A 14529-nucleotide genomic window follows, 5' to 3' on the forward strand; every position below is an offset into this window, starting at 1 on the left:
GCAGAGCAGCAGATGTGATGGGGAGGAAAGGAGCAGCCGCAGGGACGCCCAGAGGGAGCCTGGGAAGAACGGGCGGCCGGTCGAACGGCACCCCGTGGGTTCTTCCTTTGGCCGGTCCCCTGTTCCCTTCTGGCTCTGCGCCCACCCTGCACCATCCCATCGCCCTCGGGGACAAGTGGAGAGCCTCACACCTGGTGTCACCAGGGCCCCCGGCGCTGGCTGGGGTCGGTATGCAGGAGGGAGGGCTCTGATAGGCCGGCCGGGAAGCCGCATTAAAGATTGAAGCGGCGGAGCCCATCTGACAGCCGCCCGAGGATCGGTTTCCCACTGCGAGAGCCAGGCGGCTGAGGAAGGACAGGTGAGTGGCCAGGATGCGAGATGCGCGCCTCTCGGACGCGCCCAGGGGCCCGCCCGTGATGGTCAGCAGGGAGTGGACCTTGCGCTGCTGCTGCTTCTGCCGCTGCGACTGCACCGTGCTTTGCAGAGTGAGCTGTAGGTGACGGGAGCCCCCTCTTCCCTGCTCCTCACGGGCCTCCCCTTTCGCTCCCAGCTGCTCTGGGGTTGGGGGTCGGGCGGGTGTGAGCTCTGGATCTGGGGACAAAATACCTGCCACTGACCCATCAGAGGGTTACAGCGTTTGCACTGAGGCCTTGCAGAAGTGGCAGCATGCGGACTGGGCCCCGGGAGATGTGGGCTGCAGCCACAGCACCACCCGTCACCTGAGGCTCGTGTGGCCTTGGGCAAGTCACCTTTTTCAAGCCTTGGTCTCTCCATCTATAAAATAGATCCGATAGGCCCCGCCCTGCAGAGTCGAGCAGATCGATCACAGAAACGATGCGAAGGAGCTTTGTCACACACGCTATAAACGGGTGACAGATTCTCACTGCACTTTATTCTGTTTGAGATTCTGTTCAAGGCTCTGTGTCTTGAAATGAGGTGATTAAAAAAGAGAGAAAAATATTTTACTAGGAAAATAATTGGTCTGAAGACCACAGCCCAAGTGCGACCAAGCAGACAGCTGGGCGGTGTCCTGGCCTGGAAGCCGGGCGACCTGGGTTCTGGAGTTAGGACAAGTCCCTCCCTCTGTCTGGGCTCCGTGACCGCTGTACAGGACAGGGGCGGGGAGGTGGCCCTGCGCACCGTCGCCCGGGGCGGCACAGCAGGCCTCCCGCCGCCTCCGTCGGGGTGGGAAGGCCCGTCCTCTCCAGCGAGCCGCGTCGGCGCGTATCCCGGGCCCCGTGGTGCGTCTCCTGTGTGGCCTCGGGCACTAGCCTCTCTCTGGACTGCAGTCTCCATGTCTGCACATGCTGACCTCCCAGGCCCACAGGACACGTGGACACTAGCCATTGGCCGCCACTGGGTTGGGCCGAAACTGGTGGCCCAGGGAGAAGGGGCTCCTGTAGAATTATGGTGGCGGGTAAAGCAGCGGGCTCTGGTGACCCGCGTGAAACAAAACAGCTCCCTTGCGTATCGGCCCTCGGTGAGCCTCAATTCATCAGCAGCGACTGGGCAGAGCAGTCACTAGAAAATTCACCCAGGGTAGCTTTAAGCCAGCAACTAAACTGGCATTAAACTTGGAAGTCTGTGGGGTTCGTCTGCAGCTGAGCCGAGCTGGGGAGGAGGGGAGGTGCTGCCTTGGCTTCCTAAGTGGGGGAGGGGAGGGGGAGGCGGCTGCTTGTCTAACCAGAGCTGGGCATCAGTGCGCTGGGGCAAACCGAGCCCGAGGCTGGGAGACATTCGTCCTGGGCACCGGTCCCAGTTCTGCCACCAATTCCTGTGTGATCTTGGCGAGGTGACTGAGAATTAGGCCGAGATCGCAGGCTCCGCTCCCCCGTGGACACTTGCTTGCTCGGCGGCGGGCGCTTTGAAGCAAGGGGAAGGTGTGCTGAGGAACTGGGCTGGGAAGGCTGCCTCACGCCACAGTGTCGTTCCAAGTCCATTCAAAACGGAGGGGCCTTCTGGAGAAGGAGGAGCTGGCCAGAGTGAGCGGCGGGGAGAGGGAGCTCAGAGGGGCTTGGGACTCTGCCCAGCCCAGACCAGGTGGCTGTTGCTTGCTGGCCAGAAATTCCATCAAGCCTCACTGCACAGGTGCTGGATCCTTTGTCTCTGGCACTCCAGGCAGCTCAGGTTCCTTCCTTTCAGGAGGCCCAGGGTATGCCTTTCCTGTAAAGGCTAACTTGAAACCTAGCCTGTCCCTCTGTCCCGGAGGAGCTGGGGCCCGGTGTCCCCGAGCCTTGTAGATGTTAACGGGTGGGCAGGAGGAGGTGTCAGCAATGCCTCGGCACACCTGCCCACCTGCGGCTGTGTTGCTGAAGTGCCTGCCCTGTACCAACCATGCTCATGGGGACAGTCACAGGTCCCCTCTCTGGGGACGCTTGGCCACTTATGCCTTTATTATAAGGTAATGCATCCACCTTGTGCCTAATTTAAAAGTTCAAAAAGAGAAGCAATCCCACGATCCAGAGATGGCTGCCGTTAACATTCTGGTGTATTTCCTTTATCGTCTCCTCAAATCGTGGGGGTTTAGAACTCGATGATCCTTGGTTCCATCCTTCTCACTTTATGGGAAGCTGAGGCCCAGGGAGGGGCTCCCCCCAGCACTGAACTCCTTGTAGCAGAACTCTAGTGAGAACTCGGGTCTCGTGGCTCCAGGTTCACTGTGAAGGGATTTGGATGAACTGGATGAACTGGAGCAGTCCGGAGAGGCCCGTCAGGAATGGGGAGGAGCCGGGAAATTACGAGGGGCAGTGGGGGGACTGCGCAGCCCGCCCTGGGTGAAGGTCGGAGGGGGATGCACCAGAGGCCACCAGGCCAGCCCTTGGAAGGCCGCCTGTCGTGTCCTGACACGAAACTTTGGGAGCAGTGCTAGCGAGGTGGCTTTCAGCCCCCTGGGAGGGAGACCCAGGGAAGTGAGAACTGTCTGGTCCTGTCTGGGTTCTGTCCTCGCTGGGCGGTTAAGCCCCATCACACGCATCGGCGCCATCACACAGAGGCCAGACCAGTGGCCCTTCAGGCCCTACACGGCTCTGAGAGCCTGTGATCCAGATCTGTCCCCTGGGACGGGGCACTCGTTTGCACACATCTGGCCCAAGCACTCCCAGGATGGGGCACCAAGGCGGGGCAGCAGGGTGGCAGCAGGCAGGCAGACCCACGGTCTCACTTTCCAGAGGCCACCGGTGCCGAGAGGCTGCCGCGGGGGCTGGGCTCGGCCCAGAAGGGACGCCAGGCAGGTTCGGCAGCGGTTCCGTGCCCGCCTCCCCCTCTCCAGCCCCGGCGTGTCTTTCTCCCAGCTCTCCCTGAGCCTCTTAGGACCCTCTGCTCCTCTGCTCCCACCTCTTCTCCTCCACCTTTCCTTCCCCTGGAGGTGAAGTGTAGCCGCATGTGCTTCGGGCGCTGAGGTCACGATGAATGAGTGGACGGCATCCGCTCTAGAGTCCTCTGTTTGGGTTGAGAGCCGCTTTCGCTGTTTACCTGCCGAGTGGCTGTGAGGCTGTTACTTAGCTTCTCCAACTTTTCAGCTTTCTGATGGATAAAGTAGAGATCACACCAAGCCTCCTGGGATGAGTGTGAGGATTAAACACCGTTTGTAAGGCCTCTGGCCCAGGACCCAGCACACAGCATAGAAACTGCCCAGGAAACTTGAGTTCTCTCTTCCCTGTCCTTCCAATTGTATTTTCCAAGTGCCATCACCGTTGGTGGCTTCCAGTGTCTCATCTGCTCTAATATCTGGTGAGATCTTACGCGGCATAGTCCCTGGCTCAGCCATCACTGTTTCCAGCTATGAGATGAGAACTTTAAGATGTGTCACCTGCTCAGTCTTAACGGTTGGTTGGAGACCTTCAGACCATTTGCTTGGGACCCAGTCATTCATTTACTCGTCAAATATTTATCGAGTGTCGCCCGCGTGCCGCGAGCTATGTTAAGTGCTGGGAATGTGGAGGACAAAACATTACGTCCCTGGAGAGTAAAAGTCAGACCTCTGTGTTTGCCTGGGTTCTTTCACGGTCTCCCCTGCTATGTGGTGGTGTGCAGAATGTGTCCTAGGGGACGAGGGGCCCGGCACTAGCAGAGTCCCTGTGAGCGTGTCCTTCCTGCGCAGCTGAGCATCACCTGGGCCGCCTGTTACCTGCACACCTCTCGATTCCACAGCGAGGCCGGGAGAGGGGGCGTCATCCACATCTGGTTCATTGATCTAGAAGCCCGATCATGCGTGACCAGGCTTGTCCCCGCGTCTCTCCCTGCCCCTTCCTGTTAAACAAGGGCAGCTTTCCTGAAGATGACCGTCCCTCACAGCGGAATCTGTTGTCAAATCCTGCGTCAGAGACAGAGGCTACGGAAGCCTTTGGAAAGGAAGCCGGCAGGTACCACGTCCCCGTCGTCCCGCAGGAGCAGCCCTGTGAGGGGCATGGTGGTCGTTACCACCTGCTCCTGCGTGGGAACTCGAGCGGGTGTGCCTGCCCCAAGTCCTCAGGGCCACCCGGGTAGAGCCCCTGCCGAGCCACTCAGACGACGTAGAGCACCTGGCCCCACTTTCTCCTCAGCCCTCCCGACTCTCGCCTTAGGACCCTCGGCCATCCGTGGCTCGGGGGCCAGTGCCCATCCCCCCCAACCCCTGCTCGGCGGGCTCTGGCCAGAGCCTGGCCCAGCCTCACCCTCCAGTTTTATTTTCTCCGCTGTGTCCCACCACCTCTCAGGACCGCAGGGAGCAAAGGCCCCCTCTGAGTCGCCACCGTACTAGTGGAACACAAGTGGGTGTCACAGAACTTAGACCTGACGCTGGAAAGTGGGCCTCGGAGATGGAGTCAGCTCCTCCCCAAGAGGCACCTGGTCCAGTGAACAGAGAGAAGCCTGGATGCAAGTGTCAGCCTGGGTCTCGCTCTGTCCCCGAGCTCCTCTGCGTTCGGACAGGATGTCTGTCGGGGCACAGGTCACCCTGCTCCCCTCAGTGTCCATCCGGGGCTCCCCCCAAGTTTCCCTTTCTCTCATTCTCGTTCACGGGTGTGTAGTGCAGACAGGCTCTTCATTTGGCAGATGAAGGCGGGTGAGAGACGGGTGAGTTATCCCGCTCAGAGCCCCCTGGGGTGCGCCTCTTGCAAGGTCAGCTCCCAGACTCAACGAGTTCGTGAAACCGAGGCCAGCATCATGAGCCCCATGGCCTTGGGCAAGTCCCCTCACCTCTCAGAGCGGTACCACGCGTTCCGTGTCCCTCACGGGGCAGTGGCAGAGCCGTCTGGGCGGTGAGGGCGGGGGTGGGGTGCTTCCGACAGCACCAGCAGACGGGCCGGGGCCGGAGGGCCACTGAGTGCACAGGCAGGTGGGTGACGAGTGGGAGACGCTTGACGCAGTGAGAGATCAACCAAAGGATTTGCTTTAAATGGTAATTAAACACTAATATTTTACCGAGTGCTCTTTCCATTCAGTACATTTCCCGCTCACAGCAGCTGAGCGAAGGGCCCCTGCTGGCCTTGGCATCCGTGCTCGTCATCCCGTCCCCTCGGCAGGGAGCGGGTGGGTTTGCCGAGGAGGACACAGCTCAGGCTGTGGGCAGCACTCAGGCCGGTGTCCTCCCTCCCGGCCCCAGCCTTCTCCCCGCCGCCGCCAGCCCAGACAGCACCTGTGGGGACAGGCGGTCAAATGCGGTCTTCAAACCAGTGTCTGCCATGCATTTACCGTACAAAGGGGACGCTGTACAGCTACAGAAGGTGACTCCGGCAGTCAGCACACAGCTGTGCACAGAGCCGAGGGTTGTCCTCTGCCAGAGAGCACATCTGAAACAGAATGTCATGTGGCAAGGTCAACAGCCCTGTCTCGCAGGCTTGCCCAAGGCCTCCGGTCAGCAGTGGGTTCCTGCTGCCGGTAGGACTCGTTAGCCAGGGACTCGTCCTGGGTCAGCCTCCTCTCTGAACAACCGTGCATTTGGGATGCCCTCTGAGCCTTGCATTTCTGTGGCTTACTTTTAGGTTTTTATTTTCGTCTGAGCCAGTTCGACCCTATTTCTTCACTTGTGCTTTTTTCCCCCTGGGCTGGTGATCATGAGTTCCCTCTAAGCTTTCCGACTCAATTCGATAAAATATACCAAGTGTCTGACGTGAGCCAGGCCTTGAACATGGAGTAACAAGTAAGGGAGGGGGTCCCTGCCCCCGGGTAGCTCAGGATCTCCTAGGGAAGAGAAGACTGCCCTCGGATCGCTGTAATCTGTTAGAGTCAAGTTGCGAGACGGGCCCTTGGGTGCCGAGCAGAGGGGAGCATGAGGTCATGCGGACAGCTCCCCGAAGGAGGAGACCACGGAGTTGAGCCTTGAAGATGTGGCAGGTGAATGAGGTGCCCACACAGACAGCCAGCTGGGAAGTAGGCATGCGATCGGCTGGGCCCGGGGAGCAGATGCCAGTGGAGGTGGGTCCAGGAGAAGCGGCTGCGGGCGGCAGGGCTGGAATCTCGTTTGATGGAGCTTGCACCTGACCCCGTGAGGTTCAGACTTATGTTTCCAGAGATCACGTAGGCTGTGATGTCAGTATGGCAGACAGGTAGGGAGAGACGGGAGAGAGCAGAGGCAGAGGGTCCCGCGGGAGAGCAAGGCCTCAGTCCGGGAGGGAGGCGCTAGGGCAGCCACGTGGGCTCGGAGAGGCGGGCGGATTCCGTCGGGGTCTCAGACAAAGCAGCAAAGGGGCTCTGTAACTAACGAGACGTTGGGTGGAGAAGGCGGAGCTGGGTCCCACCCGCGCCCTCACCTGGATCCTGGGGCTGGGGTGTGGCGGGAGGTAACTGTGGCGTAGGAGACGCTGTGTGGCCTCCGCCGTGGCTTTCGATTGCACCACGCAGGGAACCATTGCCACGAACTTGGCACCGGGACGGACAGGCATGGTGACCAGCCACCCAGTGCCCCCATCCTGAGGCTTCCCCACTGCAGAGCCACCTACAGTGGGCTGGACCAGAGGTCCCCAAGGGGTCCTGGCCAGTTCTGGAGGAGAGGTCCTCCTCGTCCCTCCTTCCTCCCTCTGCCAGGGCCAGCCTTGACCGATGGGCGGAAGGAATAGGCTAGGAGTAAAGACAGTGGGACTCTCATGTCTGCCGCAGACCCCCGTGTGACACTGGACAGACCCCTTCTGGGCCCAGCTCTAAGACAAAGGGTGGGCCGGTAGTTCCCAATGTTCAGGACCCTCATGGCTCAACACACATCGCCATTTCCTTAGTTTAAGAGAGATGGAAGGCTTCATTCAGCCACGTATTGTTTCTGCTCCGTGCTGTCGAAAATTATGTCTTCTGGTTTTGAAATATGTCTCAAGTGCAGGGAGCAGAGTCCGTGGGAGCAGTGAGGGGTCCTGTCAACTTTCCCCACCTCGGGGGGAACAGGCTGGCTTCAGGGGTTGGGCAGAGTCCAGCCCAGCAGGCAGGAGGAGGAGGGACCCACGCAGAACCCCCACAGACCACCGTGTAGGCAGCTGGCTGCCCTCTGGGGTCCCGCTAAAGGGGTGAGGTGCAGTTCCAGTGACCCAGGCCAAGCCAGCAGGTGCAGAGGCCTTTGACGCCGTCGCCCAGGAGTTGTAAGACCTCGGTCCTAGGGCGGGGCCTGGCCAGGCTAAGGGTGGGTTCCAGTCCTCAGCCCAGGTGCTGGACGGGGGCTCCAGGACGGGCCGAGCCCCCGGAAGAGGGCAGACTCCCATTCAGGTTATGGGCTCAGCAGCGCAGACCAGGTCAGAACACAGCCAGCATCCCATTGTCCAACCTGGGGCCGGAGGCCTGGGCCACGCCAGCAGCAGAGGGCTCAGGCCTGAGCCCCAGAATGCGGGCTAAGATGTCTTGACTCTCCTGCCTCGGCCAGGATGCGCGGGTGGGGCACAGAGCTTTGGTTCGCGGTTGGGGGACACCTGTCCACAGTGTGGACGCCGGGTGCTCACGGTTCTTCGGGCAGCATGCCAGCCTGTCTTTCCGTCTCTGTTCTTCGTCCCCCAAGCTGGCCTCAGCCCACCCCACCGCCCCCGCAGCGTGACTGAGTTTAAGAAAGTGGTGTTTTGCGAATAGTTGGAATCCGGCTTAGCCGTCTGCGGTCTGAGACCCTGACGAGCCGCTTTCCCTCTCTGGGCTGTTTCGTCACCTGCTACAGCCCCCGGTGGGAGCCACGTTCTAAGGTCCTGAGAATTAAAGTAAGCGAGGGGAGCGCCTTGCCGCCACCGTGACGCGGCGGTCCCGTGTCCTGGCTCTGGTTTCCTGAGAACGGGGAGGGGGCGCCCCGAGACCTGGGCCTGGCGAAGCAGGAGAGAAAAGGGCTTGCTCCTCGGGACTCTTTTTCCTTAACGGGAACGTGTATTCTCTTTATTGAACTTTCGAAACGTTCTAACGTCTGTTAGACTGAACGTATGTTACATGTGATTTATAGTTAGAAAAACCAGTTTTTAAAAAGTACATATTTACATGTGAAAACAGAATGTATTGAAGGACATTTACTCCGTGCTTACTACGTGCCAGGCCACCATGCCAGGCATTTATGTTAGTCACGTCTCTGAAAAGTCCACAGGCATCTTCTCCCCTGCCCGTCCCCAGAGAGCAGTGGGAGGCGTTGAGCAAGGACCAGGTCAGGCAGGTCCACCCGAGGAAGTTTTCCTTGAGTGCTGGGAGGCCCTCCCCTCCCACAAAGCAGTTGGCCAGGACAGCAGGGTCAGAAACGGCCGGGCATGGAAGCGAACTCCAGGCGGGCAAAGGGCTGGCGAGCTTAGGAAGGGGTCCCACCCACGTGTGCCACACCGGGCGGCGCGTCGAGGGCCTTTGTGGCTGGGCAGATTGGGGCCTCAGTGTAGGAGAGCGCTCACTCACTCGGGAGGGAGTGGCTTCCGTCACTGGGAGTCCCTGCCTGGGGGCACCCAGGGTTCCCGTGCTGGGCGGGAGGCTATGCTGGAACCAGACGGCCTGTTTTAGCTCTGAGATGCTGTCACGCTATCCCGCCCGCCTGCTGGATGCAGGGCACAGTCTGCTCACCCCTCCTTTGCCCGGAGCCCCTGTGAGAGAGGCTGTCTGCACATCGTGGGTTTCCTTGTAGGCTGAGTGGTGCTGTCACCTCCTCTTGGAAGGAGACAAAGCCCTTGTCCCATCTAGCCAGCAAGGCATGAGACCGGCTTGCCCAGCCCCTCCCCCATCACTGTGACTCTCCGTGGTTCCCCAGTGACACCTAAGCTGGCTAAGAGCAGGGACAATCAGCTCCTTCTCAGGTTGGGACAGAAGCCTGGCTTTTCTTGTGACTGTGGCACAGCACCAGCCCCATATGGATGCGGGTTCCCCGGGCAGGCATCGCCCGCTCTGGGCCTTGCTTTCGGGGTCCAGGGCGAGGGTGTGGCCTGGAAGGCTCCACGGTGGCTGTCAGTGACAGCCTCTGCCATCTGTGCTTCCGCCAGCTCCCTCCCACCCACAGCCGCAGGCTCCTAGGTCCAGGCAGGAGGGCATCGCAGCACCCTGAGGCTCACGGGCCGTGGCTCAGGCAGACTGGGGGCCGATGCCCAGCTCTGACACGTCCAGCTGTAAGGGTCGTCCCTTTGCTTGAAAAGTGGAATGAAATGGGTCTACTCTCCGGGTCCAGGAACGCCGAGGCCACTGGTGATTTTCGTCACAGCTCCGTGGGGTGTGCGGAGGCCGGAGCCAGATGTTAGAGGGTCGAGGGCGCAGTGGCGGGCGAGGAACGGGAAACAGCGAGCGAGTTCGGGAGGGGAGAGAACGGCTCAGGAGCCGAAAGTGAAAATGTGATGCGTTTATTGGCTCCGAGGGATGAGCCACAGAGGAGAGGACACAATGGGAACAGGTGTGACAGGGATGAGAACCGGCTGTTACCAAGTCCAGGACGTCTCATGGGACCGGGAGGGTAGGGACGGGTCCTCGTTTCCAGGTGTTTGACAGGGCCTTTCTTCTCCACTAACCATCACGCTCCTGTGCTTCTGTGCCCCACAGGTCCCTCCACCCAGCGTCAGGTGCAGAATGGCCCTTCTCCTGATGAGATGGACATCCAGAGAAGGTAACCCCGCCGCCCGCCCCCCACCCAGCAGGGGCAGCCTTCGGCAAGCAGAGGACACACCTGCAGCCAGGGCCAGTGGGGCACACAGTGGGGCAAGGGGACAGGCCTGAGCAGAAGGGAGAAGGGGCGAGCTCATTGCTGCCGCCAGAGCGGTGTCGGGGTCTGGTTCCAGAGAGACAGAGGGCACTGCTGGCTCAGTCGTGCAGGCCTCGTGGCGGACCTGGCCGTGGCCTGACTGCTGCTCTCGCGGTTAATCAGCCTTCCCAGGTGTCAGGGCGTGGAGGGATTCAGTAACACGGTCCAGGCCACGCTGCTGGCCTTGGCCCCGTCCTGTGCCGCCGTCCTTCACTCTGGCTGAGGGCCTCGTGTCACCTCGCCTTGCCACTCCCACCAGAGACTCTGGGTGGGTGCCATGGCCTTTCTAGAGGGCTTGGCCCCCCGCTGGCACACCTGCCAGCGAGGTGAAAGCGACAGACACCCTGAGAGGGTAGTGGGAGCCAGGGCCATGCTGGCGTCCGTGCTGGGCTGGCACGTGCTCCCAAAGGGCGAGGCCCTGGGCGACGCCCACCCCTCCAGCAGCTTCTGCAGTGGTCCAGCTGCTGTCCCAAAGTCACAGAAGAGGTCGCGGTGGCCAAGGAAGGGGCGGCCTCCCCGGCACGTTGCCGGGAAAGGCGGGACCCAGGCTCGAACCCACCGCCATCGCCCTACAGGGTGCTGCGTCTTCGTGAGGCTTCACGGCCCGGCCCTGTGGGAGCTGCGCCACGGAAGCAGGCCTAGCCCAGCCATGCTCACCCACGGGACAGGAAGGGCAGCAACTCCAGGGGCCTGCAGCTAGACAGCAGTAGGGCCCAGGGCAGGGGGTGGGAGGTGATGTCCCCACCCCTACCCGGCCATGAGGCTCCCCTCCCTCGCCCAGAGGAATGAACGATCTCTGAGCACCTCTGGCTGAGTGTACTCAAAACCCTGGGCAGGTCACCAGGCCTCAGGTTCCCAGTTTGAACGTGGCGGTGCTGATCTTTGCTCTGCTTCTCTGAAGCACTGAGGGAGAGACCGGACTGTCCTCCCAGAGTCCCGTGTCCTAACTCCATCGCGTTTACTGACTCCGCAGGCCTGACTTCCACCCTCCCAGCGACGGGGCACTTTACCTTTACACGCTGCCCCGTTTTAACCCTCGGGGCTTGTTACGACCACCACTTCTCACCGAGCCAGCCGAAGCTCGGGAGTGGAAGGACTTGCTCAAAGTAGCCAGGAGTTAGAGGCAGAACCAGGACTGGCTGCCTAGTCTGGCCCCCGCTCAGCACTCTGCCAGGTCCCAGGGCTGCCTCGGCCCAGAGAAGGACGTGAGTGAGCCCTGCCAGACCGAAGAATGACTGACAGGGGCCCGTGCGTCCTGTACAGGTTCTTCCGTGGCTCCCTCGGAACTGGTTAAACAGCACACTGCATTACCCTAGCCCACCACCCAAAGCAGGCTGTGAGAGGCCGCTGGCTGCAACCTGCCAGAGCGCCCCTGGAGGTCAGTCTGAGAACTGCAGGAGTCCAACCCCAGAGCTGGGACCCTGCTTATCCCTGCTTACCCTGCCGGTCATCTAACACAGAGGGAGGCCCAGCAGGGAGATGGCTGGCGCGGGGCGACAGCAACCTCGTGACCCCAAGCACAGGAACCTTCTTGTTTTCACACAAACAGTATCAAAAGTTTACACCCAATCACTAAATATTTCCAGACGTCCTCATTCTGCTGAGGGCTTCTGAGCATCTGGATCCTGCTGGGGAGATTGGAGTTCTGGGTGACATTTCGGCAGTTGGGCTGGAGACGCTGGCCCAGGTGCCGCTGAGAGCTCCACAAACACCTTTACTGCCCGAGCATCTTTTTTTGGGCATCAGGCATAATTCTTACCAGAACTCCACGGAACAGGTGTCGTTACACTTATTTTATGGAGAAGAATCCGAGGCCCAGGAGAGGGGTGTGACTCGCCCACGCCTGGAATCCCAGGACGGGACCAGAGAGCTCTCCACTTCCAAATGAAGTGTGGTCCCGTTTGACCTTCCTCTAGGTGGAAGCAGCTGGATGAGATAGATGTGTCATTGTCCCCTCACAGAGCACTTGCTGAGTGGCTGCTGCGTGCCAGAGCCGGTGCCAGGTACCAGACAGTGCCAGCTCACTGTACCCCAGGGGTGCAGACTCATGGCTTGCAACCACACACTGCCAGCTGCCCTGCCCACCCTCCCTGGCATGCAGAGGCTGCTGCTGGCTTCCAGCATGCTCGCCCCTGAGCCAGGGTGGGTGTCAGGACACCCCTCGACCCCATGTCACACGAGCAGGCATTTCGAGCTGGCACCACACACGTGAGACCTGCTGCCATCCTTGATCTACACGATCCCTCAAGCCCCCTTCTGCGCCAGCGTCTCTGTCCCAGATTCAGTGGCTGTATTTGCAAGTCAGTGTCCTCAGTCACCGGAGCTTCATGAGCACCCCAAGGCCACTTTGCCATAAGGAGCTAGGATGTTAGTCCCCACCAAGGCACACATCACGCTGCATCGCAGCATACCAAATGACTGGCCGCCATGCGGGTCTGCGGTGAAGGGTGAAGACGTGCCACCTTAGCGTCCACTTCTCCTGACAACCAGCAATGCCTGGAAACTTCCAGGGCACTGAGCCAGGTGTAATAAGAACAGGAAATCTGAGGTCGGGTCTGCTGAGGCCACAGGCCCGCAAAAGCCTGGGGAGCCCATGCAGCCAAGGGAGAAGCTTGCGCACTCAGCCAGCTGGTCACCTGGGCCTTCGTGAGGGGCTCCCTGTTCAGGTGTGCCCCTGAGCTCACCTGGGTAGGGACCTGGAACCAGTCATGTGCCCTGCCTCTGTTAACTGGGGCAGCGAGCCCAGTGGCAGTCAGCCAGAGGCAGGGTGCGGGGGCTCACTGCTGAGCACCCCCAGCCCAGGGCCCACAATGGGCTCTCACGGAGTGCCCACTCCGACGAAACCCGACCCTGCAGCCTGCGCTCCAAGGACACAGAGCCACGTTGTTCCGGCTCTGAGCAGTCGGACCTGCCCGCCTTTTGTTGCTTTGCAGACAAGTGATGGAGCAGCAGCAGCACCAGCAGCAGCGCCAGGAGTCTCTGGAGAGAAGAACCTCGGCTACAGGTGAGAGACCTCGCCAGGCCTGCTTCCCTTACCTGTGCCCGGTGGGCAGCCCCCTCACTCAGATGGTGCCGGAGACACGTTGGGCCCTCCGCGAAGAGCCAGTGGTTGCGTAGGTCTGAAAGTCACATTTGATGAAAGTGGGGGGACGAGGGAACGAGGGGGAATTAGCTCAGCTTGGTCCGGCCCCTCCCTCCCAGCCTCTGCCATTCATTCCCTGAGCGCACGCCACGTCACAAGCACTACGTCAAGGGCTAGGGACACAGCAGTGGACAAGGCAGGTGCAGGCCTGCCCTAGGGAGCTCGTTGTCTAGTCAAGGAGTGAATGACAATCAGTGATCACACCTGGTGACCAGGTGCAGGGTGTATAGGCACACGGCACAGGGTCCGACCGCCCCGGGGGTCAGAGCACACCCCCAAGGAAGTATTGCTTCAGTCCTGGACATTGGCTGGCGCTCCACGTGGAGACGCAGAAAGGTTATCTGGAAAACTACGTAGGCCGGTGAGTCGGGAGTTTGTGCTCACGGAGCTTCCCTATCCTTTCTCTCGCTTAATCCTCTCAGACACTCTGAAGGAAACAGGTGACTGTCATCCTGTGGCCCCTAGCACCCCCTCTCAGACTGCCGTGGGCACCCCCTCTGGGCCCACCCTCTGCAACTCTAGTGCAGGTCTGACCCTGTCGCCCCTTCTCCATCTCTGCTGAACAACCCGGGTGCCTGAGGGCTCCCTTCCCGGCCTCGCCCTGATCCCGCAGCACCTCCAGCTCCTCCCACCGCTTCCTGCCCCTCACCCACTCCCGCCCCTAGACGTGAGTCCCGCTCTGCTGTCACTTGCCTAAGGAGTATGTCCGAGCCCTCGTCAACCCGCCACCTGCACGATTGGTGACCACGTCCCCCTTAGGCCACGAGCCCTGCGAGCAGAGAAGCGGTGGCCGACTTTTCCCAGGCACAGGGGGCTCCATCAGTGTTGGATAGAGGGGAGATTGGGGGGCAGGGGATGGCCCAGCATTCAGCACTGCTCCCTGACACATGCCCTGGTCAGCCCTGCAACCCCCAGTTACCTGCCACAGCCCCCAGAGGCTGAGGGTCAGTGAGCAGCATCTCAGGGACCGACGTCTGCCGACGCCTAGGAGGGCGCCGCATATGGGCAGGAACGGAAGAGGAGGTCGCAGCGGTCTTCCTGTCCCGCCAGAAGCCCGTGGTTGGGGCGGAAGAGAGGCAGCTGAGCGCGAGGGATGCTAAGCAAGTGTGTGGCGTGCGTGTCCCGCCAGGCCGCAGGCAGCCTGGGGAGTGGCGGGGAGTGGCGGGGCCAGGCTGCCGCTGCCCCTCCTGCCCCAGGGAGGCGCCGCTGGGGCCCGAGAGCTGACCGCGCCTCACTGTTGCGTTTCAGGGCCCATCCT

General features: G+C 60.9%; 1 protein-coding gene across 1 annotated transcript in view; it reads left to right on the forward strand.

The window, feature by feature from the left end:
- EVL (Enah/Vasp-like) overlaps positions 1 to 14529 on the forward strand; it is a 92881-nt gene that overhangs the window by 63238 nt on the left and 15114 nt on the right. The window contains exons 4-7 of the mRNA XM_025042122.1: positions 9931 to 9994; positions 13063 to 13133; positions 13694 to 13711; positions 14172 to 14366. Coding sequence (XP_024897890.1) covers positions 9931 to 9994; positions 13063 to 13133; positions 13694 to 13711; positions 14172 to 14366 — 348 coding nt within the window. The remainder of the gene's footprint in view (positions 1 to 9930; positions 9995 to 13062; positions 13134 to 13693; positions 13712 to 14171; positions 14367 to 14529) is intronic.

The sequence above is a fragment of the Pteropus alecto genome, unplaced genomic scaffold (assembly GCF_000325575.1).
Source record: "Pteropus alecto unplaced genomic scaffold, ASM32557v1 scaffold8, whole genome shotgun sequence".
Lineage (NCBI taxonomy): Eukaryota > Metazoa > Chordata > Mammalia > Chiroptera > Pteropodidae > Pteropus > Pteropus alecto.